The 27,015-nt window shown below is 44.7% G+C and overlaps 2 protein-coding genes across 10 annotated transcripts in view; one reads left to right on the top strand and one right to left on the bottom strand.

Moving 5' to 3' along the window:
* The window catches only part of cdc42bpab (CDC42 binding protein kinase alpha (DMPK-like) b), a 68,655-nt gene extending 66,388 nt beyond the window's left edge, over positions 1-2,267 (top strand). For all 6 annotated transcript variants that reach the window (XM_079353261.1, XM_079353258.1, XM_079353257.1 and 3 more), the window contains one exon: positions 244-2,267. In XM_079353261.1, coding sequence (XP_079209387.1) covers positions 244-375 — 132 coding nt within the window. In that variant the 3' untranslated portion in view covers positions 376-2,267. The remainder of the gene's footprint in view (positions 1-243) is intronic.
* A 1,203-nt stretch (positions 2,268-3,470) lies between these two features.
* fzd3a (frizzled class receptor 3a) lies at positions 3,471-26,745 on the bottom strand. 4 transcript variants are annotated; one of them, XM_079353374.1, is made up of 9 exons: positions 26,590-26,745; positions 25,137-25,717; positions 11,557-11,753; positions 10,126-10,588; positions 9,743-10,042; positions 9,270-9,521; positions 6,155-6,303; positions 5,474-5,917; positions 3,471-5,380 (listed from the first exon to the last, which is right to left on the bottom strand). In XM_079353374.1, exons 2-9 carry the CDS (start codon positions 25,335-25,337, stop codon positions 5,122-5,124), a joined length of 2,265 nt encoding a protein of 754 aa, XP_079209500.1. In that variant the 5' UTR covers positions 25,338-25,717; positions 26,590-26,745; the 3' UTR covers positions 3,471-5,121. The 4 variants fall into 4 exon arrangements, with proteins under 4 accessions (XP_079209500.1, XP_079209502.1, XP_079209503.1 ...); XM_079353376.1 differs by having other exon boundaries at positions 5,474-5,731; positions 26,590-26,742; XM_079353377.1 differs by having other exon boundaries at positions 5,474-5,728; positions 26,590-26,741.
* Positions 26,746-27,015: the final 270 nt, after the last annotated feature.

Genomic DNA, 27,015 nt, shown 5'->3' with positions numbered 1-27,015 from the left:
GCTGATGATGTGGAATGTAGTGGAAGATGAGGCGGGGGCAGGAGAAGGGGGGATTCAATCTGTCCGTCCGTCATCATAAGCGGCACACGAGGAAGAAGCAGAGAGGAAATATGAGCATGTGTCTCACGTAGAGATTTTAAAGTAGACACACAGGTTTCCTCACTGAATCACAGATACTCAAAGACGTTTCTACTTACGTCCTCTAATTGTCTTTTTTTCCCCCCGTCTCTCCTCGTCCTTCAGGACTCGGACTCCCCTCGTCACTCTACGGCCTCCAACAGCTCCACCTTCAGCAGTCCCCCCAGCCCGGCCTCCCCTCACAAGACAAAGTCCCTGTCCCTGGAGAGCACAGACCGGATGGGCTGGGACACATGAGCCCATACCAACCCCACCCACCCACCCACCCAGTGATTGACAGCACAGGACTCCAAACCCCCTCTCCCTCCCGACCATCCTCCATGCTCTCTGAACCCCCCCTTACCCCATCCCCCCCCATCACTGCCCAGAGAACTGCACCTCCTGAGGAACGTTTGTCCCACTCTACAGCCTCTCTCTGTCTCATCATCCTTCCAAGACGGGGCAGAAACACTACAAACAGTCTGTCGTCTGAGGGGAGTGTTATCAACAATAAGTGAAAGTGTACATGTGGGGGCGGATGTTTGAGGGTGCAGGTGTGTGTGTGTGTTTGAGTGAGGCTGTATGTGCCTGCCAGTGTGTGTTTGTGCATATGTTTTCAGTAAGGGCATCTGATATAGGATTTAAAAAAAAGCTTCCATTTTTGCTGTCGGCAGAAGCATCAAGCTTCCCCGACACACTTCTGTCCAAGGCCCCGTGGAAAGATCTGTTCAGAGACTCGAACGCCTCACAATGCAACAAAAGGAAAAAAAAAAAAGAGGGTTATTGTTGAGAGAAAACGATTTGTACTTGTACATAGGACCCTTTGGGTTTTAGGGGACAATATTTTAATTTATTTATCATTCTAAGACAAGGAAAGGGAGGTCCGCTTCATAGCCTGAATCAAGCGGGTAGAGTTAAAGCCCCTCCTCACTTCCCTCAGTCGTTTCTCTTTGGGTGCTGCAAAATTTGAAAATGGAAAAAAAAAAAGCGAGATAAAAGTGTTGATTTTTTTTTTTTTTTTTTTCTGTTTTGTTTTTGTTTTGCTCATGATACTAAGTGCAGTGACTTTATAATCTGTTTTAATTTGACCATCAGCAAACAGCTACAGCCAGCAATCTAAATGACATCATCACAGCTCCTCTGTGCTACTCTCTTCTTCATTGGTCCACTGCGAGTGACGTCATCCTGCAGCCCTGTCGTCCGTCACAGTGTACACGTTCCACTTCGCTTTACAACCAAACCGACTGACTCGCAGGTTGCCATCACAATAATGTACATAGGTTCAAAGTAGAGAGTAATATATGATACGTAAAAGACTTTAGAGAACTACACGGGAAAGAAAAAATCCTCTTTGAATTGAGTTTTCCTTTTTGAGTGATTTGGGGTTGTATTCACACAAAAAGCCATTTTAAACCACTTTCCAGTTTCTTTTTTTTTAACTGTTTGGTTTTAGATTTGTTTGTTTTATATTTTATGTGTGACACTCATCGTGTGGTTTTGCTTTTATTTTCCTCCCACTTGGTTTGCGTGAGTGAACGACACTTCTGCCCGTACTGTCGAGGGAACACGTCACACACACATCATCTTCTTCTTCTCACACACACACACACACACACACACACACACACACACACACACACACACACACACACACACACACACACACACACACACACACACACACAGATAGTGTCGTGCTGCAGCAGATGCCTTTTCGTCCTGCTCCTCGTCACGTGATCATTGAATCCACACTGAACCTGAGTGATGCTGAACTGGCTGTGGTACCCGGATGAAAACAGGAGTCCTTCCACTGAGCTGGATGAAACCAAATACTGAAGAATAAAGAGGGACACTTAGGGACTTCATTTAGTTGTTTTTTGGCAGCCGTTTTGGTTCATCTTTTTATTCTTTGTAAAAGCTTGTTTAAACAAACAACACTATATTGAGAATGTAAACACTTGAAAGCTGTCACTAAGTCAGCACTTGGTTTTCTGTTTGTTTTTAATGACTAGCATGTAAAAAAAAAATGCCTCGGTGTGACCCTTGTGTCTAACTCGCCCTTTGAGAGGTTTTTTGATTTGGCAGTGTGAAAACTTTCCAGTTTGGCAGCTTCTGGCTGCAGAGCGTCACATTTACAGCCAACAACAAAACAAACACAAAAAACAGTTACCTCTGTTCGTCTGAGCTCAGTTTACAAACAGATCAATAAGCATTTAACTCCGGGAGTCCTCGGCAGGGCAGAATGGGGACAAACTGTAAGGGACGGATTTGCACGAAGCTGAAGACTGTTCTGTCGTGAGAAACGACACGTCACTGCAGGAAACCCTCCTGTACTGTAATACACGTTTAGAGAGGACTCCCCCTCATTTCACCTATTTGTCTGAAAGGGAAACAAAAACATTAGTTACCATTCCTGCCGAGCCCCCGTTTGAAATACCGCCAAGTAACCCTGATCGACCCATTCCAAGTATTTCTTTTATTGTTCCATTTTATATGAAGAGACAGGGAGAGGGTTGCAGCACCACAGTGCTACTGCATGGTTTACTCTTTCTCAGCTCACGAGATCCTGCTGGAGTTTCTCTGTAGAATGTATAAGGTGAGGGGGGAGGGGAGGGGGGGGGGGGGTCTGTCCTAGCCTGGTGTTTTATACTGTACAGAAGAGCTGATCCCAGATATCCCAGTTTTAAGGAGAGGGAAGAGAAACTCAGGAAACGTCAGAACCAATGAATTATTTCCTTTAGTTGGTGATAGTGTGTTAGAGGCGTATTTGTTTGACGGAGGGCTGCAGTGGGGGAGGGACAGACGAGTCAGGCCGGAGTGAGTGTACAGGAGATGTAAGCCGGGCGATGTTTTCAGAGGGAAGGCTGAGCTGTGCTTCGACGGCTGAGGTGCCACAGCGGAAACACGGAAGAGGAAGAGAATCTCAAAAACATTCAAACGCCTTTGCATTTCAGTGAGGTCTTATCTACAGTACCTTCTATATTATTTTGCTCTTTCATATCATATTACACTTCTTTGTTGTTTTTTTTCTAGGATTGCTTTGTAATAATTTGTACAGTTTTGCATGTTATAGATGTAATCATTTTTTTTTATTTTTTTTTGTTTTTCGGTTTGTTTTACTTGCTCCTTTTCGAACGGTTTGGGCGTTTTACTGAGGATAACCCACTACAGGTGATGTAGATTCTTTTTTGCACAAAAAAATATTTAAGGTGTAAGGTCAAAACATGAAATAATGTATGGAACTGGCTGCCACACTTATGTGGAGAACTCATTATATTAACCTGACTCCGATGTATTTCAATAAAGCGGAGGGCTGTTACAAATACAAAGAGCGTGTGGTCATTCCTTCTGTCCGTTCTTTAAAAAAAACAACTTTATTACAAATCAACAGTTCAGTTGTACACAGGTTTCTGTCCACTAGAGGAAATGTTGCTCTAACATTTTACTGAAGCTATATAAAGTTAAGGACACATTTGGACACTGTGGATATCACCTCTCACCACTGATCGTGTGTTCAGACAGGAAGAGAAGCACGGCGTCGGCTCGAATGGGAGTTTCACCTGGAGTGTTTCTTTCCTCCAAACAGCCGATGTACAAACTGCACGGGGCGGCTGTGGCTCAGTGGTCGAGCGCCCTCAGCTGGGCCTGACACGTAACCTAAGTTGCTCCTGCTGCTTTGTCACAGTGTATGAATGGGGTTAGATACTCCTGAGAGTGAGTGTGTCGGTGTGTCCTGCTCTCTGATTGGTCAGAAGACTAGAAAAAGCGCTCTACAAGCTCAGGTGCATTTAGAGCTGTATGCTTGATACAGAACATAACCCTCATTCTGTCTGTGTGTGTGTCTGTGTGTGTGTGTGTGTGTGTGTGTGTGTGTGTGTGTGTGTGTGTGTGTGTGTGTGTGTGTGTGTGTGTGTGTGTGTGTGTGTGTGTGTGTGTGTGTGTGTGTGTGTGTGTGTGTGTGTGTGTGTGTGTGTGTGTGTGTGTGTGTGTGTGTGTGTGTGTGTGTGTGTGTGTGTGTGTTCCCTTTTGTACCTTTCCCTCATCGTACACACTTTGCCCCTCATGTCTTTGACTGAAAACACGGATCCCGTGATTCTCGCTAAGCTTCCTGTCTGAACCGCCGTCAGGCCGAGTTTGGATTCAGCTATTTTTCCTGCATTTCAGCCCTTTGATTCAGGCCAACCACATTCCCAACATGTTCCTCTTATATTACATGCATACAGCAGTGAAGAAGCTCCATATAAAGAAAACAGCTTTGTTTGTAATATTCACGCATATACAGTGTTTGAAGAGCGTATTTGTCACATCTGGCTCATCTGTTTACTTTCATCTTGACTTTCACTTAGTGTGTATTTTTAAATACAGGTTTTTTAGGCATTTTAATTAGGAGTACTTCAAACATTTTAAAAATCAAAAGGTGGAGTTCGAAGCTGAAGAAGTACAAAACATTTCAAGTGTAGCAGATAATAAATGATCCTGCTTCCACCCTCCACAGTGCTGAGAAGAACAGACTGGAAGAAAGGGGCTTGTAACGTCCAACATCCTGGTCACAGTCCTTTACACAAACAGTACAGCACAGGTCAACAGCAGGACACTGCAGTCTCTCTGTGCTGGTCACATTTTGTTGGGCCTGACTGGCTCAGTAACGTAGGTCCTACAACGAAGCCTCGTCATCATTTCAGTGCTATCTATTCACAGGTCAGTCGCTTTAACACAATCCATCGCAGACCGCACCAAATTCAGTTTGAGTTTTTAGGATCGGCTCGTTGGTTGTATAAAGTGGAGACAACATTTTAAGGCATCCATCCAAACGTCGCGGCTTCATTTGGCTGCATGTAGCCCTTCTCTAGCTCTCATCTCCAGTCACCAGGAGCATCGTTTGACTCCCAAACTCAACAGGAGTGAATGAACCACGTACAGTGTAACGTCCCTCCGCTTCACTCACTCCTCCTCAGGAGTGTCCATAGAAACGAGATCAACGTTACATAACGGTTTGTTTCCTGTTCAGGCTGTCGCTCCATCCTCCTCCAGCACCCTGTGAATCCCGTTCCCAGGCCCACCCAGGACCGCCTGAGCGGTGCTGCTGAGGTCTCTGACGCTGCTGTGCCGCGACTGAGTCTCCAGTCGCTGGGTGGAGCCGTGCCGTGACAGGCTGTCCAGGCGATTGGTGCTGCAGTATCTGGACTGTGATTGGTCGTTGAGGCGCGGCATGCTCCCGTAGGGCAGCCGCTCGTCTAAGGCCCTGAAACTGGATGCTGTGTACCTGGGACAGAAAAACAACAGGAGGTGTGAAGGGCGGGACTTTGTGAAGATTCGCCGTTCTCGCAAAGTGACAGAAGAAAGAGCAAAGATCCACCTTCCATCTCGAGAACGATGCAGGCTGCCGTGGTAGCTGCTCATCTTGGAGCGCGTGCTGCGCACCGAGCCGGCCCGGCTGGTGCTGGCACTGGGCGGTTCATCCAGCATGGCCAGGTGGGTGGACGAGGCGTGAGTGGAGGTGCCCTGGGTGGACGTGCCCCGCGACTTCCTCACGATGGGCGTGTTGGGGTCCCTGAGGAGCAGCTGGGCGAAGTCGGGCTCCTGCAGCACCTGTCTGCTCTCGTTGACCATCCTGCTGCAGCGGGGGAGGGAGGAGCACGGAGCGGAGGAGCAGGAGAGGGAGGAGCGGGGCGGAGGGAGGGAGGGCAGGGAGAGACGCAGGAGGGAGGGGAGGGAGAGAGGGAAGGTGGTGGGGTGGTTGGAGTGATAGTAGAGGATGGAAGAGTGTGTGGAGCAGGCGGTGGGAGAGGGGGTTAATGCTCTGAGTTTGGATGGGAGGGGGGGTGAGTGCAGAGAAAAAATCTTGCAAAATCTTTAACTTCTGTCAAACGTGTCAGAATTGGCTGTTTTAAGGTTGACTCTAGATTCTGTCTATACAAAAAGACAATACCAGGATGGACATGTATTAGCTTGATAATTCAGCTGACTTGAATGCTGTGTTTTATTTCCTGACACTGTGCGGTGTGGAACATCATCAGCGTGTGTGTGAAGTACATACTCTTTGCGTCTCTTGCCGTGGAAGAAACTCGCCCACTCGAAGCACGTCTTCTTGCTGCCCACCCAGAACACAGAGGGGATCCCCACGATCAACATCATCAGGTACTTTATCAGGAACAAGACCAGGTCAGGCCGGCTGGTGTGCTCCACCTGCAGGGCGCACACACACACACACACACACACACACACACACACACACACACACACACACACACACACACACACACACACACACACACACACACACACACACACACACACACACACACACACACACACACACACACACACACACACACACACACACACACACACACACACACACACACACACACACACACACACAGACGATGATTAGGGGTTTGAAATGCACACCGAGGTTCATAAAAACTCTTTTCTACTTGTGTTCGCACAAAACGTTTCAAACACACAGAATGGAAACTTTCACTTCACTCATGCAAACATCATTGAACTCATTAAAAGGGTCATCCATGTTGACGGTGTGTGTGTGTGTGTGTGTGTGTGTGTGTGTGTGTGTGTGTGTGTGTGTGTGTGTTGGCTCTATATGATCTGTGACAACTTTGCTCCAGGCATCAACAGCTCATCAGTCTGTGGCAGCACAGCTGACGTCTCTTCATGATGATCTGCTTCAAAAGAGCCACGACGTTCAGATTTCTTCTCTTCACTCTGTCAACAGTTCACCGTGACATACGGCTCACTCAGGGTCTTTAAAAAGATGATCATCATTACAACAGCACTGTCCTGCACTGGGACATGAACAGGTCAGCATGTCTATAGATACTCGAGTTAATCAATGAATGTGGAGGAGAACTTGATGAATGGTATTCATGTGCTTGCTCATGTTTGTTCTAATAAGAGAATCTGAGATGCAGTGAATAGATTCAGACATCAGAGCAGAGAGTGGAGAATGACATGCAGGAAAGGAGCCACAGGTTGGATTTGAACCCGTGCTGTCCGCTAAGAGGACTTTAACCTCCATACATGGTAATAAAAAACACATTTAAGGAAATAAAGAATGAAAACAAATGTGAAACTAAATTCCCAGTCTTCATGTGGATGTGTTCTCCATCAGGTGTTTCATCCTGCTTTAGGAGACAACAGAGCAGCACAAGTCACCGCACTGCTGCTGCCATAGCAACAACTGTACAGCTGGCACGCAGTGAACCAACACTTCTCACTCTGTCTCCGGCTTCTCCCTTTCTTCCTCTCTCTCTCTCTCACACACACACACACACACATGAGCGAGCGTGCACTCGTGCAGTCACACACAGATGCAGTCATGATGGCCTCATTATGAGTGGGCCAGGCGGACCCTGAGGCTCATCCATCCGCAGATACACTCCAGATGAGAGACTGAATGACTTCAGCCAACATCCTCATTACTGAACTTCTGCTGCTGACAAACTCGGAATATCTGGCCCAACTTCTCGAGAGCCTAACGAGCTCTCCCAATGACATCACCGCCCGTCTCCTGCCTCTCTGAGTACTATCATTTGGCTTAAGTCACCAATCTCACTGTGTGTGTGTGTGTGTGTGTGTGTGTGTGTGTGTGTGTGTGTGCGTGTGTGTGTGTGCGTGTGTGTGTGTGTGTGTGTGTGTGTGTGTGTGTGTTTTCTTTGTGCACTGTGGAGATGAAGGCTCCAGCATTACTCAGTAGCCGTTGAGCAGAGATGAGGTCTGAGCCTCAGGGAAAGCTTTTAAGATAAATATAGTCGGCACTTAAAGTCAATATTGTGCACCAACACGGCTCGGACTCAAGTGTGTGTTTTGAGTGCACACTGTGTGTACGCTCTTTCATGGGCTCCGTGCTGTTGGGGGAAGGATGGAAAGTAGAGTCTTTGTGTGTTTTTTTGCTTTTGTCGTTTTGTGTTTGACAGCAGTTGGAGCTCAGCTGTGCAGCACATGCAGCTTGTTTTCAGATGTGCTGTGACTATGATGCTGTGCAGCTTGACCCCACTGACCCATACTCTGCAGCACACACACACACACACACACACACACACACACACACACGCAGGATTAATGCACTGCTCTCTTAAACAGAGCTTTATTGACGGAGCAGATTAAGAGCATAACTGAGATCTTACTCAATGCTCTTCTCTTCTCTCGGCTGCATCATCCAAACAGGCACATCAGTGATTTCTGAAACATTCAGACTGTCTCATATCTACAGATGAAATGTGTTCAGCTGCAGCAGGGAGGTCACCATGACTTTTACAAACAGTGTAAACTGGAGCAGCTCAGACAAAGTGACTGAGGCCTGAATGACGGGTCATAAGAACACCAGTAAGAGTTACTGTTAGTGCTACAAACGACTGAACGTTGCACAGCTGCAACTCTCTGTTCACATCTGAGCAGGCGAGGTAAAGGCGGATGTGCAAAGGCATCAGCACACGGGAGAAGGATCTCTGAATTTATGAACAGCTCTATCACACTCTCCGTGTAGTGATGCTGGAGGCGGCTGCAGAGCGACTGAAGACGAGCTGCGTGGGAGTTATTGTCTCATTAATGACGACTGGGAGAGACAGAGGACCCGGTCTGACAGCGAGTCCTGCTCTCTCCTGTAAACACATCTGGCAGGTATCAGCCTCCTCCCAGCTGTTGCCTTCTGCTCGGCCTTCTAGCTTCCCTTGCTTCAGTCCCAGTTGTGCAGTTCATGTTTGCACACTGTGATGCATGTCAGTGAATCGACGCAGAGATGTGTCATTATTATTAGCACCGTCAGCAGATGTCCCATGAGGCTAATGAAGGATGTGACGTTACGGGCAGCTTCTTGACGTCGATACGTTTGCATGGATGAGCTGAAAATTATTTTCACATTTCCTTCACAGAAACTTCCTCTTTCCTCTGTCAGAGTCCTGCAGTCACACTGAGCTTCTGTTTTAAAGATTGAAGGTGATCTGAGAACAACAGCAGGTTACAGCATCGCTATTATTAGCCGCTAACAAAAACACCAAATCATGCATTTTCAATTAGTGACATTCGATGTGGAGTAATCCCATCACGCTGGTAAGCATCAACCAAGAAAACAGTCAGCAGACATTGCAGAGTTTTGTTAACCAACAGATGCCTTACACAGTCCCATCATGTCTTACCTGGTAAGGACAGGGGATGTGGTAATCTCGACACTTCTCCTGGACCCAGGTGGTCTCCCAGACGGCTCTGTAGCTGCTCTCGTAGAGGTAGCAGCCCAGGACGGTCAGCAGAGGGACCAGATAGAGCACTGAGAACACAGCGATGCGGATCATGAACTTCACTAGCTTCTCCTGGTTCTCCTTTTCCAGCGGTATCTCCATGCGGACTCGGTTTAGTGCTGCAATGCCAGCCAGCAGAAGCGCCACACCGACCTGGGGGAGAAAGAAAGAGCTTGCAGGTTAGCAGGGTCCGATGAAAAATCTGTGTGAATCGATTTTGTGCTCCCACACATTTTAAGGCAGAAGAAGCAGAATATTTATAAAGACAACTGTAACCATGAGACAAAGTTTCAGTTGGATCTGTGAGGCCTCAATATTAACGATATCGAACATTGTTTCTGTCGTTTCTCGTGTCCCGTTATGTTTTTCCTCACCACCACATCGAGTCCCAGTGGAGCCAGCAGGAACCATCGCAGGGCCGTCACGTTGTAAAGGCCCACGAAGCAAACGCCGCTGACGCTGTCGCCCTCGATCTTGTTCATGGCGAGGAGGGTGACAGTGAGGACGCCGGGGATGCCCCAGGCACAGGCGTGGAACAGGAGGGCCTTCTTCTCTATCGCCTCGCTGCCCCACTTGGGAACAGCAGCCAGGAACCAGGTGATGGTCAGAATGACCCACCAGACACTGCCGGCCAGAGTGAAGAAGTACAGCACCATGAAGAGGAGCGTGCAGGCCTGCGATGAAGATACACAGATAGAAGATTAGCACCAAAATATCTGGAGAGTCGGAAAACGACGACAAACAAACATTGGCTGACCTTGTTATGGGAACCCTGGGTCACAGTCGAAGCCCTGAACCTTCCAGGACTTGCTGCGTTACAGGAAACTCTGTCCTCCAATAGAAAGCCCAGGAAGAACACCAGGGACACCATCATGTAGCACACAGCGTAGAATATGATTGGACGCTCGGGGTAGCGGAAGCGTGACACGTCAATGAGGAAAGTGAGGAAGGTGAAGAGGGTGGCGGACAGACAGACGATGGATACCACCCCAATGAAGTAGCGGGCGAACGCCAGCTCTTCTCGCGTGAAGTACATGTTGGGACAGGGCGGCGAGCAGTCGCGGACCCCCATGAAGGAATAACCCAACTCGGGGTCGATTTTGAGCTCTCTTGGGCACCAAAAGCCGTAGTCCCGCTGGACGGAGACGGGGGACTCTGTGGTGTCCGAGCTGGACAGCAGGTCTACAGGACGGGGGTAGGGCTCGTCACAGTCCGGGAACCTGGTGGAAGAGAGGAAGAGCTCAGGGTTGTTCCAGCTGTCAAACCTTTAACAACATCATGACATCGCTGCCAAACAGCTTTAAAAGCATTCCTTATATTCATCAATCCACCTTCCAGGCAGCCACTGATCACCCATCAACACAATGAGAGTCTGACCTGCACAGACCTGACGAGCTGCCTGACACCTACGCCTCTGAGCATTCACTTTAGACCTTTCACTGTTGCTGAAAACATCTTTTAGGATTATTCATTAGGTCTTATTAAAAAGAGAAAAAAGAAGAAAGATGAGAGGAAAGCCATTAGGAAGAGTCCGAATAAAGCTTTGTAACGCAGAAAAACAAAAACACTGGACTCAAAGAAGAAACAACAGTCAGAGTTCATGAAGAAGGTGAATTAAAGAGAGTGATTTAGTTTCCAGACAGCTGCTCCGAAACAACATTTCTATGTCTTTAAGATGAACTTCTTTGTAGTTTTTGTCCCTTTTTCCCTCCAATCTTTGACTTTTGAACTTTTCATCGTAAAGCCAAGTTCATTTTCAGGTACAGTCTGTTGGTTTGTAGTTAATAAGTAAATCATGTGTTCAGTTCTAAATGTTATCTGTCAGCTAGGTGCCGTTTGGTTTCTAATCTGTAAAGTTTGAACCCTTTAAGTCCTCTTTATATCCTTATACTATATATTCTTATATTCTATTTCCTCTTTATTATTGTTTTTCTATTTTTCCATATATTCTCTGTAAAGTGTCATTTGTTGCAGCCTGTTAAATGAATGCTACGTTGAATGTGTAGACTTTGTTCACGGTGTGATGACTTTGATTTTATTGTCTGGTGGTAGAAGTCATTTAACGACAGCACAAGACAGAAACATGTTCTAAACTCTTTGAACGAGTCGGCGTGTCCCTGCTCTCACAGAGGAGGAGCAGAAGGTCGAACGGATCCAGGAGGGAGAGAAGTATTGCTGTTGTCCCAACCTGTTGCAGTCCATCTCCTGAGGCCAGCTGACACCAAACATGTCCATGAGTTTGTAGCAGTCGCTCTTGGCCTGCAGACAGAGGCGGCGGCACGGCAGAGTCACCCGGCCGTATTCTGTACACACCGGGGCGTAGAGGGCGCACAGGAACATCCGGAGCTCAGGGGAGCACTGCAGGTTCACCATGGGATGGAAAGGCTGCAGGAGGAGACAGAGAGACAGACAGACACTGAAGTTAATTTTAAACTGAGCAGGCCAAAAAAAGCTGGGTTTTTTTCCTGAGAGAAGAAGAGAACACCACGGGTTCTCCGAGTCCACAACGAGGGCCAAAGACAGGCACAAAGAGATCAGTGGAGCATGTCTCTGACCGTTTCTGGAGATGAGTCCAGAAAAACAACTCTGGCCTCTTTCCTAATAATCCCCTCGACCCCCATGATTTTAAACTCCCTCCTTCCGCTGTCTTCTCCCCCCCCCTCCTTCAACCTCCAGATAGGACGACTACAACAAGCAGGGCACCCCCCCCCCCCCCCCATTCCCATAAGGCCTTTGTGTAACAGGCAGGACCACGCTGTGACTGACTGACACTGCAGCAACATGCTTACACACACACACACACACACACACACACACACACACACACACACACACACACACACACATCAGCCAAAGTACCAACGGGAGTATATTATTTACATGCTAACACACCCACATACAGCACAATGATGCTCGTACTCTTATAAACTCAGCCAAGAGGCGCTTTGAGTGCAGGAAGCATCTGTGGGGCAAGTAGTTAATATGCAAATTATGTGTGTGTGTGTGTGTGTGTGTGTGTAATGCATGGCTACATGTTTCTGCAGCAGGAATTTGCATACACCTCTATGCTGCTGTGTGCTAACAGAAAAGGCCTCCAGCCACACCCTGTGCAGTCAGACACATGCTACCAGCCCTCCCCCGACCCAGGTCTACATGACAGACAAGGACAGGGAGGAGGGGGGGAAGGGAGGAGGACAGGCAGGGGGGCCGTTTGTCTCTGTGTTTGGAGTAAAGGGGACTTAAAGAGGACAAGTCACAGGGGTTTACAGTTTGGTCCGCTTCTGGAAAATTGGATGAAGTGAAAGACGTACCAGTATTTAGGGATTTTTTTTTTGTTGAATATCAAACACTGTCTATTAGTTATGACACCTGAGGGGAAATATGTTGAGTTAATGAGGCCACATGTTACAGTGTTGGTGATTATAATACTCAGGCAGGCTGCATGAACCAGTGACTCTGAGTTTTCTCAGATTTGTGACGCTCAGAATTCAACTCGACTTCCTCTCAGTGTATCTGTGAAGCAGGACGTTTGCCCTGATCTTCTTAAACTCGTCTCTATTTCCACTGCTTTCAGATTACAGACCATAATAACCTCCACACGCTCGACGTCTACAGCGTCCGAATGCATCCGTCTCCTGACAGCACGTTTGCCTGCCAGCCACATTTAATGCCTTCATGCTACAGCACGAAGCACCAGCATCACCTAATCCACATGACGCTGTAGAGAGGACTGAAGACGCAGCATGGACGAGCTCAGACTGAACGGTGATGATGTTTAAAAAAAAAGGTTTATGTTCACAAGCACTCTAAAATGCAGAGGATCAATGAAGAGGACTTACAGGACCGTCATGACTGAGATCAATCAACCAGTCGATCGTGTAATCTGTGAACAAGTGGAGTCATCACGTTCCACTGAACACCACGGTACTGTGAGGCCGAGGTCTCTGTGCAGCCTGACAGGATTGTGTCAGGGCCACTTCACTCCCTCCACAGTCTGAAGTATAAACAGAGTCAGGGCTTAGAGAGGAAGATACTTGCTGGAGATGTGTTAAAAAACGGGGTCCATTGATCCATGTGCTGTATGAGTGGTGTGAGATACAGGACTTCTGGTCTGAAATTGTTAAATGCGTTGATAATATATTTATAAGTAGTAGTAGCGTTATGTCAATGAGGTATTTTACCAGTAGATGCTCCGGACCTCCAAAATGTGTTCTTGGGTAAAAGTGACCTTCTTAACAGGATTGTGTTAAGACATTGGAGATGGCTTCCTTTGAACAGCTAATGTACAAAATTAACAGGAATATAAAGGTTTTTAGATCTGTTTGGGGTCCCTATGTGAAATGATAGGCAGAGATGATCATAGAGATAGTAGATGTTTAATGCAAGTCCTCTTTTGTATACCATGAAATGATGTGTGCTTGATTGAATGACTATGAGAAATCATTTTGAGATTTTGAGAAATCTGTGATAAGTACGGTACTATTGCCAGAACACGTCAACGCGTCCTTTCTCTTTCTCTCTCTCTCTCTTCTTCATAGGTTTTCTTTTCTTATCTGTCTTCATGTTTATTTTTGTTTGAATTTAGTCTCGTTTCTTTTGACTTAAATTTGTACATGATTTGCACATATGTGGTGTATGTTAAAGATGGTAAAAAAAAAAACACAATAAAAAAGTATTTTAAAAAAAACACTCAGAGGTGAAGCTCATAGTCCTGATGTGTTCCCATCAGTGGCTCGTTCAAAGAGCAGTACAGACCCAGCTGTACATACATCCAGCTTCAGGAGGTCTGCACTGTGAGTACAGCTCTGACAGATGTGTTTTAAATGTTCAGGTTTCACACAGGTTAGGTCAACTTTCTTGTATAATTCTAGTTTTTAATTACACAGGTTCAATCTTGATTAAGGTTAATATACAGTATGTGTTAATATATGTTAATATACAGTATGTGTTAATATATATGTTAATATACAGTATGTGTTAATATATATGTTAATATACAGTATGTGTTAATATATGTTGATATACAGTATGTGTTAATATATATGTTAATATACAGTATGTGTTAATATATGTTAATATACAGTATGTGTTAATATATATGTTAATATACAGTATGTGTTAATATATATGTTAATATACAGTATGTGTTAATATATATGTTAATATACAGTATGTGTTAATATATATGTTAATATACAGTATGTGTTAATATACATGTTGGGGGGGCAGAGGTTGTTTCATGAATAATGTCCTTACACTTTTGATGACACTGAACTCATGCAGCGTCTTCTCTGCTCAGATCAACAGTTTAAAAGACACACACACACACACACACACACACACACACACACACACACACACACACACACACACACACACACACACACACACACACACACACACACACACACACACACACACACACACACACACACACACACACACACACACACACACACACACACACACACACACACACACACACACACACACACACACACACACACACACACACACACACACACAAAAACATTTTCGAAGCCAGGAATTGTACAGTGTGATCTTTTTTAACTGTGGATGATTTTTATGATTTCTCCTCATCAACAAATACGTAACAAACATGATCCAAAAGAATAAACCAGTGGTGTAATTATTTATGAAGACGGGCTGCTGGATTAAAATAAAAATACTAACCTGGATTATTTTGATTGATATTCACATCACAAATACTCAACAATATTATATTATGAAACTTACACACTCTGACCTCTTTGAAATATAATCAAATTAAATATAGCCAATAAAAATAATAGTCCATAACATGAACCATGTCAAATGAGCTCAGTGTTTTTAGTCAGTGGTGATGTTTCTGTTGAACCACACAGGACAGATCCTGGGATCATAATGACGCTGCAGCACGCTAACCGTTTAAATCTGCATTCACGTGTCTGTCTACAGGTCCAACCTAAGACATCATGCTCAAAGACTTTACCAGCTCAACACTGGAAATGAAATGATATTAGGTTGTTTTTTTTTACTATAAATAATTAAGTAAAGTGGACTTTATTTTTTTTAAAGAGTCAAAGTCGAACACAAATCAAACTCCACTTTAGTGCGAGTAGAGAGGAGGAACATTCAGCTCTCCTGAATCCATTAAGACAGGAAACAGGCAGCTCTGTGATTGGCACAGCTGTTGTTAGCAGGACGTCGTGACTTCACAGCTACAGAAGCATTTAAAGGCTTCATCCTTTTTATCGCTGGATACCTTTCACATTGTCGACTCCTCTTTGATTGTAATATTTCCTCCGAGCCACAGTCAGCCACGGCAGCGTCAGAGAAACGGAGAGACGGGGGGAACTTGAGTTTGTTGTTGATCAGTCTTTGGGAACACATCCTGAATCTGACACCACCCTGACAGTCCTGGGAACTAGGTGCGACTGTACTGACGATCCCGCCTGTGACTTCCTCCTCTCTGTGCCCGTGTGAGCTCCTGTGACATCTATTAGTTCATTGTGTGGAGCCCTGTCACTGCAGGTTAGCCACTCAAACATGATGTAATGTAGCTAAAGTGAGCTCGCATCTTCGCTCTCCTGCTCTGTTTCGATTCCCGCAGGCCAATGATATGCTCCATAGAACACAATGTTCTACGCTGTGCTGTACTACAAACTGAGTTGCTGTGGGAGACGGTTGAATACATTTATAGGTTACGAGCAGTGATGATCTACTCTGGGAAAAAACTCAGCCTCTCTTTGAGTCACTCCTCATCCTATTTATCTGCTTACCGGTTTTTCTATTTTTATGCTCCTCCATCAGCAGCCCTCTCGTCCCATTCTTACCCCTCCTCCATCTCTTCAGTATCTCCACTCAGCCATTTTATTACGGCCAAAGCCATCGAGTAAGCCAGAGTGGGAAGGACTGAGCTGGTGGTGGTTGGGACAAATGGCTGGTCACGGTTCTATCCACACAGCACAGCAGCCCCAACAACACCTAACACCAACAGCACATTTCAGCCCAGCGGAGCCTCTGCTCTCTCTCTATGGGGACTCCATGTTAATGGCTGCACTGGAAACAGCTGCTGAACCACTGGTTCCATGAATGGCTAGAGGTTTGTCATGGTGCTTTTTTTCCCCCCCTGAGCTCAACTTGTAAGGAGAATCAAGCGTGCAATACACAACCCTGTTGAATGGGGCGGGGCCTGCGTGAGGGGGTTGGTATGCTAATGTAATTTCAGCTCCTATCCTGCTGCTACAGTCATTACACATTCAGGGGAGTTATGGGAATTTTGATCCTTCAATATGTGGAATAATATGCCACTCTGCAAATAGCAGATACGGCAGTCAAAGGAGGGGGAGGACCTCATAACGGTCAACAAACAGGCTAAAGGGGGGGGGGTTGGGGGGGGGGGGGTTCCTAATGGCTTATTTAAATTTTGGAATTACTGACGACAAGAACAAAAGAAAACAAAAGAAAAAGCTGTAAAGCCTAACAACATGTGCAACACAACGGACTGAAAAGATCATTGTTCAGTAAAAATATTTTTTTATTATTTATTTTATTAAATGTCATCAGAAGTCATATTCCACAGCTGACACTCTTATCAATAAGAACAACAGGTGGCAGCAGGGGCAAGTCCAGATCTTTATTGGCTGGGGTGACCCTACTGGGGCAAACGTGTGATGCCTTTAAAAACACAAAATATCAATGATCTACTCTGTCTAACCTCGCCAACAACATCTACTTTATAACAAGAGAGAGTGACATTGTTTTAAAGGCAGGGTTGGTCTTTTTCAGAAACTAGCATGATTTTGAAAGTAGCATTTCCCTCCTTGCTCCGACTACACACCCTCCCCTCTGTGTTAGCGACTCTGCTCGCTTAACCCATGAGCAACGTAGCTCCAGAAGCGCACCTTAGCTCATCTCTTGCATTGTGTAGAAGCTACGTCGTCTCATTCATTGGTATGTGAACTTACAGTATACACTCATCAGTGATGTGCTTTGAGTGTGGGCTTGTGCACATAAAGGGGTAGAAAACAAGCAGGGAAGCGTGATTGGTCAAATCACTATCCCAAATAACCAGAAACCCACAACGATCTCTCTAATTATGGCCAACAAAGTCATCTGTCAGAATCTGAACTCAAAAAGAGCCTGCCACATGACACACTGGATTAACTCGCTCTTAGAACACATCACAGCCAGAGAAATAAACAACCTGGAACTCATCTAAATCTCAGAAAAGTCTCTAACTGAAGCCACATCCAAACTCAATGTCCACACTCTTATTCCCCACATTATGTTTTCCATATTTATGTGTTCCTTTTGTCTTTTCTTCTGACATACATCTGAATACAAACACCCTGCCCTCCTTTTGTACGCCCAAAACTTACAAGATAATATTCATCCCATTCTATTACTATCATGTTATTTACTTTAATTCATCTCTTATGACAATCATTATATACAGTATTTTTGCTTTTTGTTTACTCTTTTGTTACTTTCCACTAAGCTGCATCACATTCACACATTTCCTATACACCAACACGACTTCATACTTGACTTTTATATTTACTTCAGTTGTTTTTGTCTGTGTTCATGTTTTGCGTATTTAGTTTCTGTCTTTATTTCTGTATTGTTGTTGTTTTTGTTTATTTTCTGTTGCGTTAATTGTCATTTCTATGTGCACATTTTTATTTTGTACTTGACCACTTTATCAAAATAAATAAAAAAAAGGAAGCGTGATTGGTTCATCAGAGTGGGACCTCGTGGCAGACATTGGTCAAAGTTTTTACAAGCTTTCAACTGTCACAGATGATGGATTTTCTTTGTTCCTTTTTCAGAGCACATGAGTTATTAATTTCTGTCAGGACCTAAAGACATGTTAAAAAAGTGTCCCAGGAGAAAAGGACCAACCCTGCCATTAAGTTTTTAGTGACACAAAAGACGTATGCTTAAAGTAAAACTTTTAAGTTCTTAAAAATGTTAAATCTTAAAAAAACACAAACTCCAATGTTTTGGTCCCGACACATTGTCAATAAGTTCATTGCATGTAGACTAGTTTGCATGACTACTACGTCTCTGTTTTTAGGGAGCAGGTGTGCACAGTTTGGTTTTATCAACAGTAGAAAACTACAAGCATCCTTCTGTGAAATGATCTCTGGAAAATACCAGCTCACTATTATTAACAGCTAAATATCCGTGGTGCTAAACTTTACAGGGTGAATGTTAGAGATAAAGATCATCATGTGGTCTACACTGGTCTGCCTGTGCATTTCTGCATATATCTGTTTGGCAAAAAACATCTCATCTTTAAATTGTCAGTCTTCAGAGAAATTTAAAATTTAAAAACAGTGTTGACCTCAGTTTCACCTCTGAACACTTCTGAGATTATCCAACATGTTTTGAATCTGATCATGGGTGTCGTGTTATTAAACATTAATATGGCCTAGTCCAATGAAGTGCATCCAGGCTGGCTGGATAAACATCTCTAATGCTAAAGCAATGGGTTTTTAATGCAGGCTCTTAATCAGCTGCTACGACGCTGTGACAGATGAACTGCAGACAAAAGAAGCCCACTGTGGTCAACTGGTCTCTGCTATTTGCTCTTTTTTATAAATACCTCCTCGTCACCCCCCCCCCCCCCCCCCCCTCCTTCAGCCTCTATTCGTCCTTCCTCCCCCCTTCCCCTCTTTCTCCTGCTTTCTCCTCTGCTGCCATTCCAATTCTCCAAATTTTCAAGCTCAGCACCATGGCGACGAGTGATGCATCACCAGGGAGGAGTTGGAGAGGGAGGAGGAAGAGGGAGGAGAGCAGGGTTCGAGGAGGTCAGGGTGTGGGGCAGAGGGGCGGAGGGGACCACCTCCCGGGAGGCAAAAAAAAAAAAAGCCTCTGCGGCCTTTGTTAACAGCACAATTGGGACTGTTTCCTGGGCAACGGGTGAGCCCTGTGTAGGGGGAGGGAGAGGACAAAAGAGGTGAGTGAGGGGGGGTCAGGAGAGTGGGTGAGAGTAGGAGAGAGAGAGAGAGAGAGGCGGGATGGGTTGACCGAATCAGCCGTGTCATTCACAACTAAGAAATGTTTGAAAACGCTTGGCTTTGACTATGTGTAATGCCCGTGTACACACACACACACACACACACACACACACACACCCATAGGAAGGTTGTTGTGGACCAGCGACTCGCTCTGTGGATGTGCTTCTCTTTCAGACTACTGCCAATAAACACGGTGTTAGACATTAAATAAAACAACAGGCTCCTTTATAGTCTGGGTCACGCTGGGTAGGCTTTATCCGACCATGGTGTGAGTGTGTGTGTGTGTGTGTGTGTGTGTGTGTGTGTGTGTGTGTGTGTGTGTGTGTGTGTGTGTGTGTGTGTGTTGGCCTAGCAGGAATACATCTTTAGTAGCTTTCACAAAAGGCATTTTAAATGGTTTACTTTTTAGTTGACTGCAGTAAGTTTTATCAGACTTACATCCATCAAAGAGCTTCAGCATCAAACAGAACACACACACACACACACACACACACACACACACACACACACACACACACACACCTCAACTGTCCTTTACAAATCCATTCACTCAGCATGGGTGGAGTATCTGGGTTATTCCACACAGCGGCTGTAACATGACACAGTTTATCTGAAAGCGTTGTAAACCTGAGACAAGAGGCCGAGTTAACGACCTGAAAGGAAGTGAGTGCAAGTGGGAGAGAGCCGATTCTAAACACACCATTGATCAGTCTTTGTGTCACACAAAACAAACCTGGCCACATGGATGATATCGACGTGCCAGAGGAAATATAATCTCTTGGTTATATTACTGACATAACCATGACACCGACGTGCCTTCAAAGTCAAAATACAGAAGAAGAGATGAGAGAGAGAGAGAGACATTAAAGATGATTTAAGAGCTCGGCTTCATGCAAACAAACGGTCAGATCAATCTAAGATGATTAACATCTTCAGTCGCTCTCTCCATCTGGCCGTGAGGAAACATTCAACGCCTCTTCCTTTCGCGTCATGTAACATTTGTCCAGTCTCCCCTCTTTAAACGTGGAAAACACAGGAAGCCATTTTGGAAGAGTGTTTTGATGTAAAGCTTTGAGAAGAGCTTTTGCACTGGCTCGTTTTATTCACTCGCTGTACATTAAAGCACGAGTGGAAGAATGACATTTGACGATCCTGAACTGTGATGATTTAGTATTTTAGTATTTTATTTAGTATGAGCGTCAAAGCACGAGATGTAAGAAGAGTAAATGTTTCCTCTCAGCCGTGCATTTCTCTCCCTCTGAAATAAAACTCAAACAATACTTCTCTGCAGACAGACCAGACAGACAAGTGTCTGAACTCTGGACAGAAATCCTTAAAGGACATGTAGATTAAAAGTGTCGCGTCTCTCTTCATATCTGAATGTTTATTGTCACATCATATCTAAATGACGGACCGTGCAGCTTTACATTCATCCTGTAGCTACAGTAAGCATCTCTCTCTAAAGACGCCGTTTCAGTCCGTTGCTGTGTCATTTTTTTTTTTGTAATGCCAATCAAATCCGCCATGCTCCCACTTGTCTTATGTTAGTGTGGCACAGTATCATTGTGACACAGAAATAGCCGATTCCCAGCCCCGAGGCCGCTGTCCCACTTTGGCAGCGAGGTCATTCAGCGGTCAGCGATGACTGGAAGAGCGAGGATGAATACCCGAACAGAAAATCCTCCGTTTACAAATCTCCCTTATTACTCTACTCCACTGCACACACACACACACACACACACACACACACACACACAGCCTAAAATATATCCACTGTATTTTACAATAAAGTTAAAAGAACGTGCTTTCTAAATCCAACCGCCACGCGTCACTGCGGGGAACGCCATCCGTCCACAGAATCAACTATATTCTTTTAAAAGGTAGTTTCAAAAAGTACGAGTTAAAACAACCAGAAATAAGTTACGCAAATACCATGATGAATTGAGCTTACTTTGCCAACAATCCGAAACCTTCAAACGACCTTCAAGAACGAAACAATCAGAAAGAAATCCAGCAAAGACTCCATTTAGAGGCTGGAGACACAAAAAACGGCAAGAACGGCAGGCGTTGGTTCTCATCCAACTCCCAGTTTCTCCACGGTGCGAGGCATTCATCATCATTATCATGGCTATTCAGAGGACCTAATTCCCTTTAAAATCATCTGTCAATTCTCATTTGGCTGCCCTCGACATCTTACAGGCTTTGAATTCTCCCATGAACTGGATCTGGGGCGAGTTATCGGGAAAACAAGAGCCAAACCGAGGCATTGTCTGCGTCGTCTCAAACCTCTTAGGCTGCCATGTGTTTTATAAACCCAAGCAGCGTTTCCAAAGACTAAAAGAGACTTAATTGTGGCTCCATGACGAATCAAAGTGAACACCGTCTAACCCTGAAGTGCCTCTGTCTGCTCACTGCAACCCACACACTGCGCTTAGACGGAAGAAGCTAACCTGGCCTCCCGACAACGCGGCAGCGGGTTTGTGACGGCGTGGCAGTGAGGAAACAATCCTCACTAAAACACCTCTCACCTTTTTATTTTACACGTCAAAATTCAACCTGCTGTCTCCTGAGAGAGTCGAGTAACTGTCCCTCTGCAGGGATTTTAAACAACAAGGCGCAGAGGATGTGAGTGAACCTCCCAGCAGCGTCTCGGCTGCTGACGATGGAGCGTGAGTATCTTTCCTAAATGAGAGCACAGCTGGGACGTGCTGTGATGATGCCGTGTGCTCCAACAGTCGGCGCAGGGCGTACAGAGGTTACATAACCCTGGATTTTCATGTCACACAACTCCTCCCGCCCGCCCGCCCGCCCTCCAGCTCTGCCCTCGCTCAGTCATTCCATGCAGAGTGCAGAAGTGGAGCAGGCACAGATGGTCAACACGGCTCCTCGCGTCGACATCATCGCTGTGCGAAAGCCGGGCGGGGCCGGGCGGGCGTTGAAGGGTAACTGTGATGGAGGCAGCGAGAGCTGATAGCAACATGATGCTGGAGACAAATATAGATGGATGGACAGATATAGTGTTACACACACTGACAGTTCAGCCAAGAAGGCCCCCGCTCTCATGTTTTGGGCCGGTTTGGCCAGTCATTACTCGATAGATTGAGCCTCCGGAGGGATCAGCCTATGTAAAGGGTGGGATTAAGTTAACGAGGCGATGCATCTGCTCCGTGATTGTGTTTAAATGCCTAACTCGACGATTCAAAGAGGATAACAGCCACAACAGTGGGATGCTGTGGCTGGTCAATCTATGGATAATCTAAAGGGCAGAAAAACAATACAACTCGGACTAAAGAGCAGAATCAGAGCTTTAATCCATCAGCTGACCAAAACTCAAAGAGAGAACACTTCAGTTTCCTTACTGTCTACGAGCCGCCCAAAGCCTGTTATGTAAAATGGCTCTGGTGTACAACGAGTGAAGTGAAGAGTCCCTGCATGTTGTTGTAAATCGCTTCATCTGTCAGCATGCCAAAAGTGCTGCCAGGAACCATTTCAGGACAACACGCCCGGTGAAATGGTTTAATAATGCTCTGTCCTCACAAAGCTTCACTTCCTGCTTCACGTTGTGGTGATTCACTCTCATCACCTGAAGCTGCACAAATCACAGCCTCCACTTCTAACTCGCAGCGCCGCCAGCCCGGGTGAGACTACTGATGTCCACGATCGACCTGCAGACCTGACCGTGCAACACGTGTTGATGTCTGCAGATGTGTAGTTCACGTCTGTCCAGCCACAACAGTGTGAGTCACAACAGACAGAGAAAGAAAGAAAAAAAGGACAATACTCCGAAAAGACAACCACAACAAATCTATAAAACTAATAACATATTATTAAAATATCACTTATTATTATAAGAACGTCAATTGTTTGGAAAAGTAAAGATGATGATTTATGTGTTAATAACCACTGTAAAGACAGCTCCATATTAGAGAGATGACCAAGACAAGAAGCTTTAACTGTAACAGGTTTCTTCTTCTTGTTGAGCGGGATTAAAGAGAAAACATCATTTAGCTTCAGTGATTAGATTGATTATTCCTCAACCGTTTATTTCTCTTTCTTTGCAGCTCTAAACACTCAGTAACAGGGCTGGGAATCTTTGGGTGTCTCACGATTTGAATTTCCATTCTTGGGGGTCATGATTCAATTCAGAATTGATTTTCGATTCAGAATTATTCTGGATTCATTGATCCATGGATTCAAGATCAGTTTATGAATTAGCTCACACTTCAGCATCGACTCCATCCGTCTATGAGACTGGCTGAATTATTTTTTTTTTTTTTTGCTTTATTTGCCGTTCTACTGAGTTAAAGAGCCAAATAAATATATATAAATATCTTGATATTAAAAAAAAATATATATAAGATTTTTGGAGCGTTCTCCTGTCCTATCTACAGTGAATAATCAATAGACATTTAAACTTTCATCAGATCTACATCTATTAGTTAGAATTAATTCAAGGTTAAAAATGTATCATTAATTTTAAAGGACACTAAATACATATGAAACATTTCTTAAAAAATGATGTTCTCCAAAAATAAACCAATCAACAGAACAAACGCTGAATATATTCGATTTAAATCACACAGAATAGAAAACAAAGACAAATCTGCGTAGGAGGATTTCATCGACTAGAATTAAAATGGTTGTCAGTTTCCTCTCATACACACGGACACTACGGACAAACAGAGCAGCTCTACAAACAATGAAAGCAATATGCGCTGACGTGTTCAGAATTAGAAACAACTGGAAGGAAGGAGGGAACTAAAGATGACATGAATTAACCTGACATATTGTTTCTATATCGACCTCTTTATGAGTCGGACTCGTGAAGGACAGACGACAGGCTGGGAATGACTTTAGAGTCATTTATATTTCTTTAAAGTCAAAGACTGAAGGATTGATTAACCTGCTGTCATTAACTGAACACAACTGCGATTTAACTCCACTTAATTCCTGAATTTGTTTCCAAGTATTAAAACGTTTTTTTAACATGTGTTTCTGCTTTGAAGTAGATGCTAAATTAAGTTGAGAAAGTTTATTTGAAAATAACACAAAAAGTTGATATTACATAAAAATAGCGCATCAAACGGTTGTTCTGTCTCAGACTGGTCCTATGACAAACTAATGCTTGTAAAAGGTTCCTACTGAAAGTGCATCAACAGCAGTGGAGGAATACGGACGCTGTTTTGGCTGCGTTTGGAGCGGAAGCGGTTTGATGCAAATTTGCGACAACAGGCATCAAGGGGTTAAAATAAGTCCATAAAAATGTGTCAGACCTCCCTTTCACTAATCACAGTGATTAGGTAAAAGCTCATCAAATACAAGCAAGTCTGTAGATATAAGAGGTTAAAAAAAGAGCAGATGTCAAATCAGTGAAGCGGCGTATTCATTATTTTCATCAAAATGTTTGAACAATGACACATAAATCCTGCCAAGGTTTTTCAATTTCCAGCCAAAGATGAACAAAAAAAAATACTATCATGACACGCTCAAATCGTCTGAGTGGTTCTCAGAGCTCCTCTGAGCTCTTGACATTAACTGTCACGCTCTACCAAAGTTAGAAAACGTTTGTCCCTTACAACAACACGAAGAAACCTCAAGGCCTGAACCTTTCGCAGCAAAAAAAATATTTATGAGAGATGATCATGAAGTGTTCTGTTAAATCTCAGTTTTGGTAACAATAATAGACATTTTCAAAATGAAAAGCTTAGCACGTCCTTCATGTGACGGCAGTGTACTGTACCTCCATGGCCAGGGCGGCAGTCTGCTGGTCGTAGTGGTTCAGTATGTTGGGCATGAAGGTGGAGTTGTAGGGAAGCCCCTGGCACATTCGCAGGGTGATGGGCTCACAGGTGAACAGACTGTGGCTCCCTGCAGCCGTGTCCATTGGAATTGCGACGCATGCCGTCAGCATGGACACAGACAGCACCCAGAGGAGACCCATGACCGGTCCGTACAGCAGCAGAGAATACGATGGTTAGGAGAAGAGGTTGAGCCTTGTTAGCACCCAGCTCTTTTACCGGGGAAGAGAAATCTCAAGGTTTAAGAAGCGTCCAGGACTGCGTGGTAGTCTCTTCCTCCTCTTCAGCTCACTGACAAAGAGTCTGGGCCAGGCAGCGTACTCCAGCACAGCCATGGTTAAAGCCTGGTGCATCCATCACCTTTGGGTACTTGTCAGTCGCAGCACTATGTCACAAAACCTCCATCACCTGGGAGATGCTGTGGCCCTTTAAGATGCTCTGCTGTGACCGACGGCTCACACCCTTCCCCTCGTCTTCGCCGAACGTGGTGATGAAGACACAGAGATGATGTTCAGAGTGGGATCTGAAATAATACAAGCACAACATTTTAGTATGAGTTTGTAATGTCAATCTTGTATAGAGACAATGAGCAATGACCTCTATTAGTAGCACAATATAAAAGAGAAAGAAACCTGAAGCAGGCTTTGTGAAAGAAATATTTTATGAAAAGCACACTGAAGGTTTATGAGGGTTAGTAATTGCTTTTCAGGTCATTTATTGGGGTGAAGAGGAATAATAACATGATCTGTATGTATTAACAACCAGCATCCTTCATCAATACAGAGACAACAGAAAAAAAAATCATATATATTTATATATCTATTTTTTTTTTTTTTTTTTTTTCAGAGGCATCTTAAACTATTATGGTAGATTACCTTTTTTTGTCATTCGGCAATTTTCAGCTGCAACCTGCAGCCTCAGCTCCACTCATTAAAACATTTACATTCACCGATCACAGAGTGCACGGACACTTATTACAGCCTGACCAGGCGCAGCTGCATTTATGGTTGATAATTCTGAATGCGGAAAAAGGTGCGTCATTTGCCTACCTGTGCGTCAGTAATAACGGGCTCCTCCTTGCAGAGGGTTCATACATCTATCGCTCCTTGTTTATATGAGTGTGGATCACTAACGTTACCGAGAGGCTCGTAAAGGCTGTATGCACGTCTCTACCCACTGTAACTATCCCGAGCAGAGAAATGTGTTGAAGAATAAAAGAGAAATGTCAAGCAGCACAGCGGAGACAAAAGATGACGAGGAGTAAACTGATGGTAACCGGATCACCCTTCTGTACCGGTGTTACAGTCTCCTTCAGTGAACCAATCAGCTGCTCAGGTGTTCTGTTCACCACACACACCGCTGAAGCTAAGATGAGTCAAGTAAACACAACTTTACCTGAATGTTTGAGCTGAATTCACGTGGAACAACGGACTCTCCGCGGCTCCTCCAGTAGCCCTAACAATGAGTGTGAAGGTCCCTTTACCAGCACCCTCCTCCTCCTCCTCCTCCTCCTCCTCTCTGCCCACCATCAAGCCCACTACTCTGAAGAAAACAGCTTCCAGTCAAAGCCCGAACAATAAAAGCCCCATCAGCAAACACACCCAACCTGACACTATGTAGCCAACAAGCAAGGAGCCATCAAATCAGCTAATGTAGTCTATGTATTGAATGGATTTATTCTACATTTATAGATATTTATATTTATGCTGATTAGTTCTAGAATATACTCTATTGATAGCATGCCATCTATCTATCGCTACATGATTAATCTCCATCGTGTTTTTACCCTCTTATATTATTATTAACATTTCATTAGCCTCG

This window comes from Symphodus melops (assembly GCF_947650265.1).
Source record: "Symphodus melops genome assembly, chromosome: 1".
Classification (NCBI taxonomy): Eukaryota; Metazoa; Chordata; class Actinopteri; order Labriformes; family Labridae; genus Symphodus; species Symphodus melops.
Note: the sequence above shows the minus strand (reverse complement) of the source record. Positions and strands in the feature narration are given on the sequence as shown.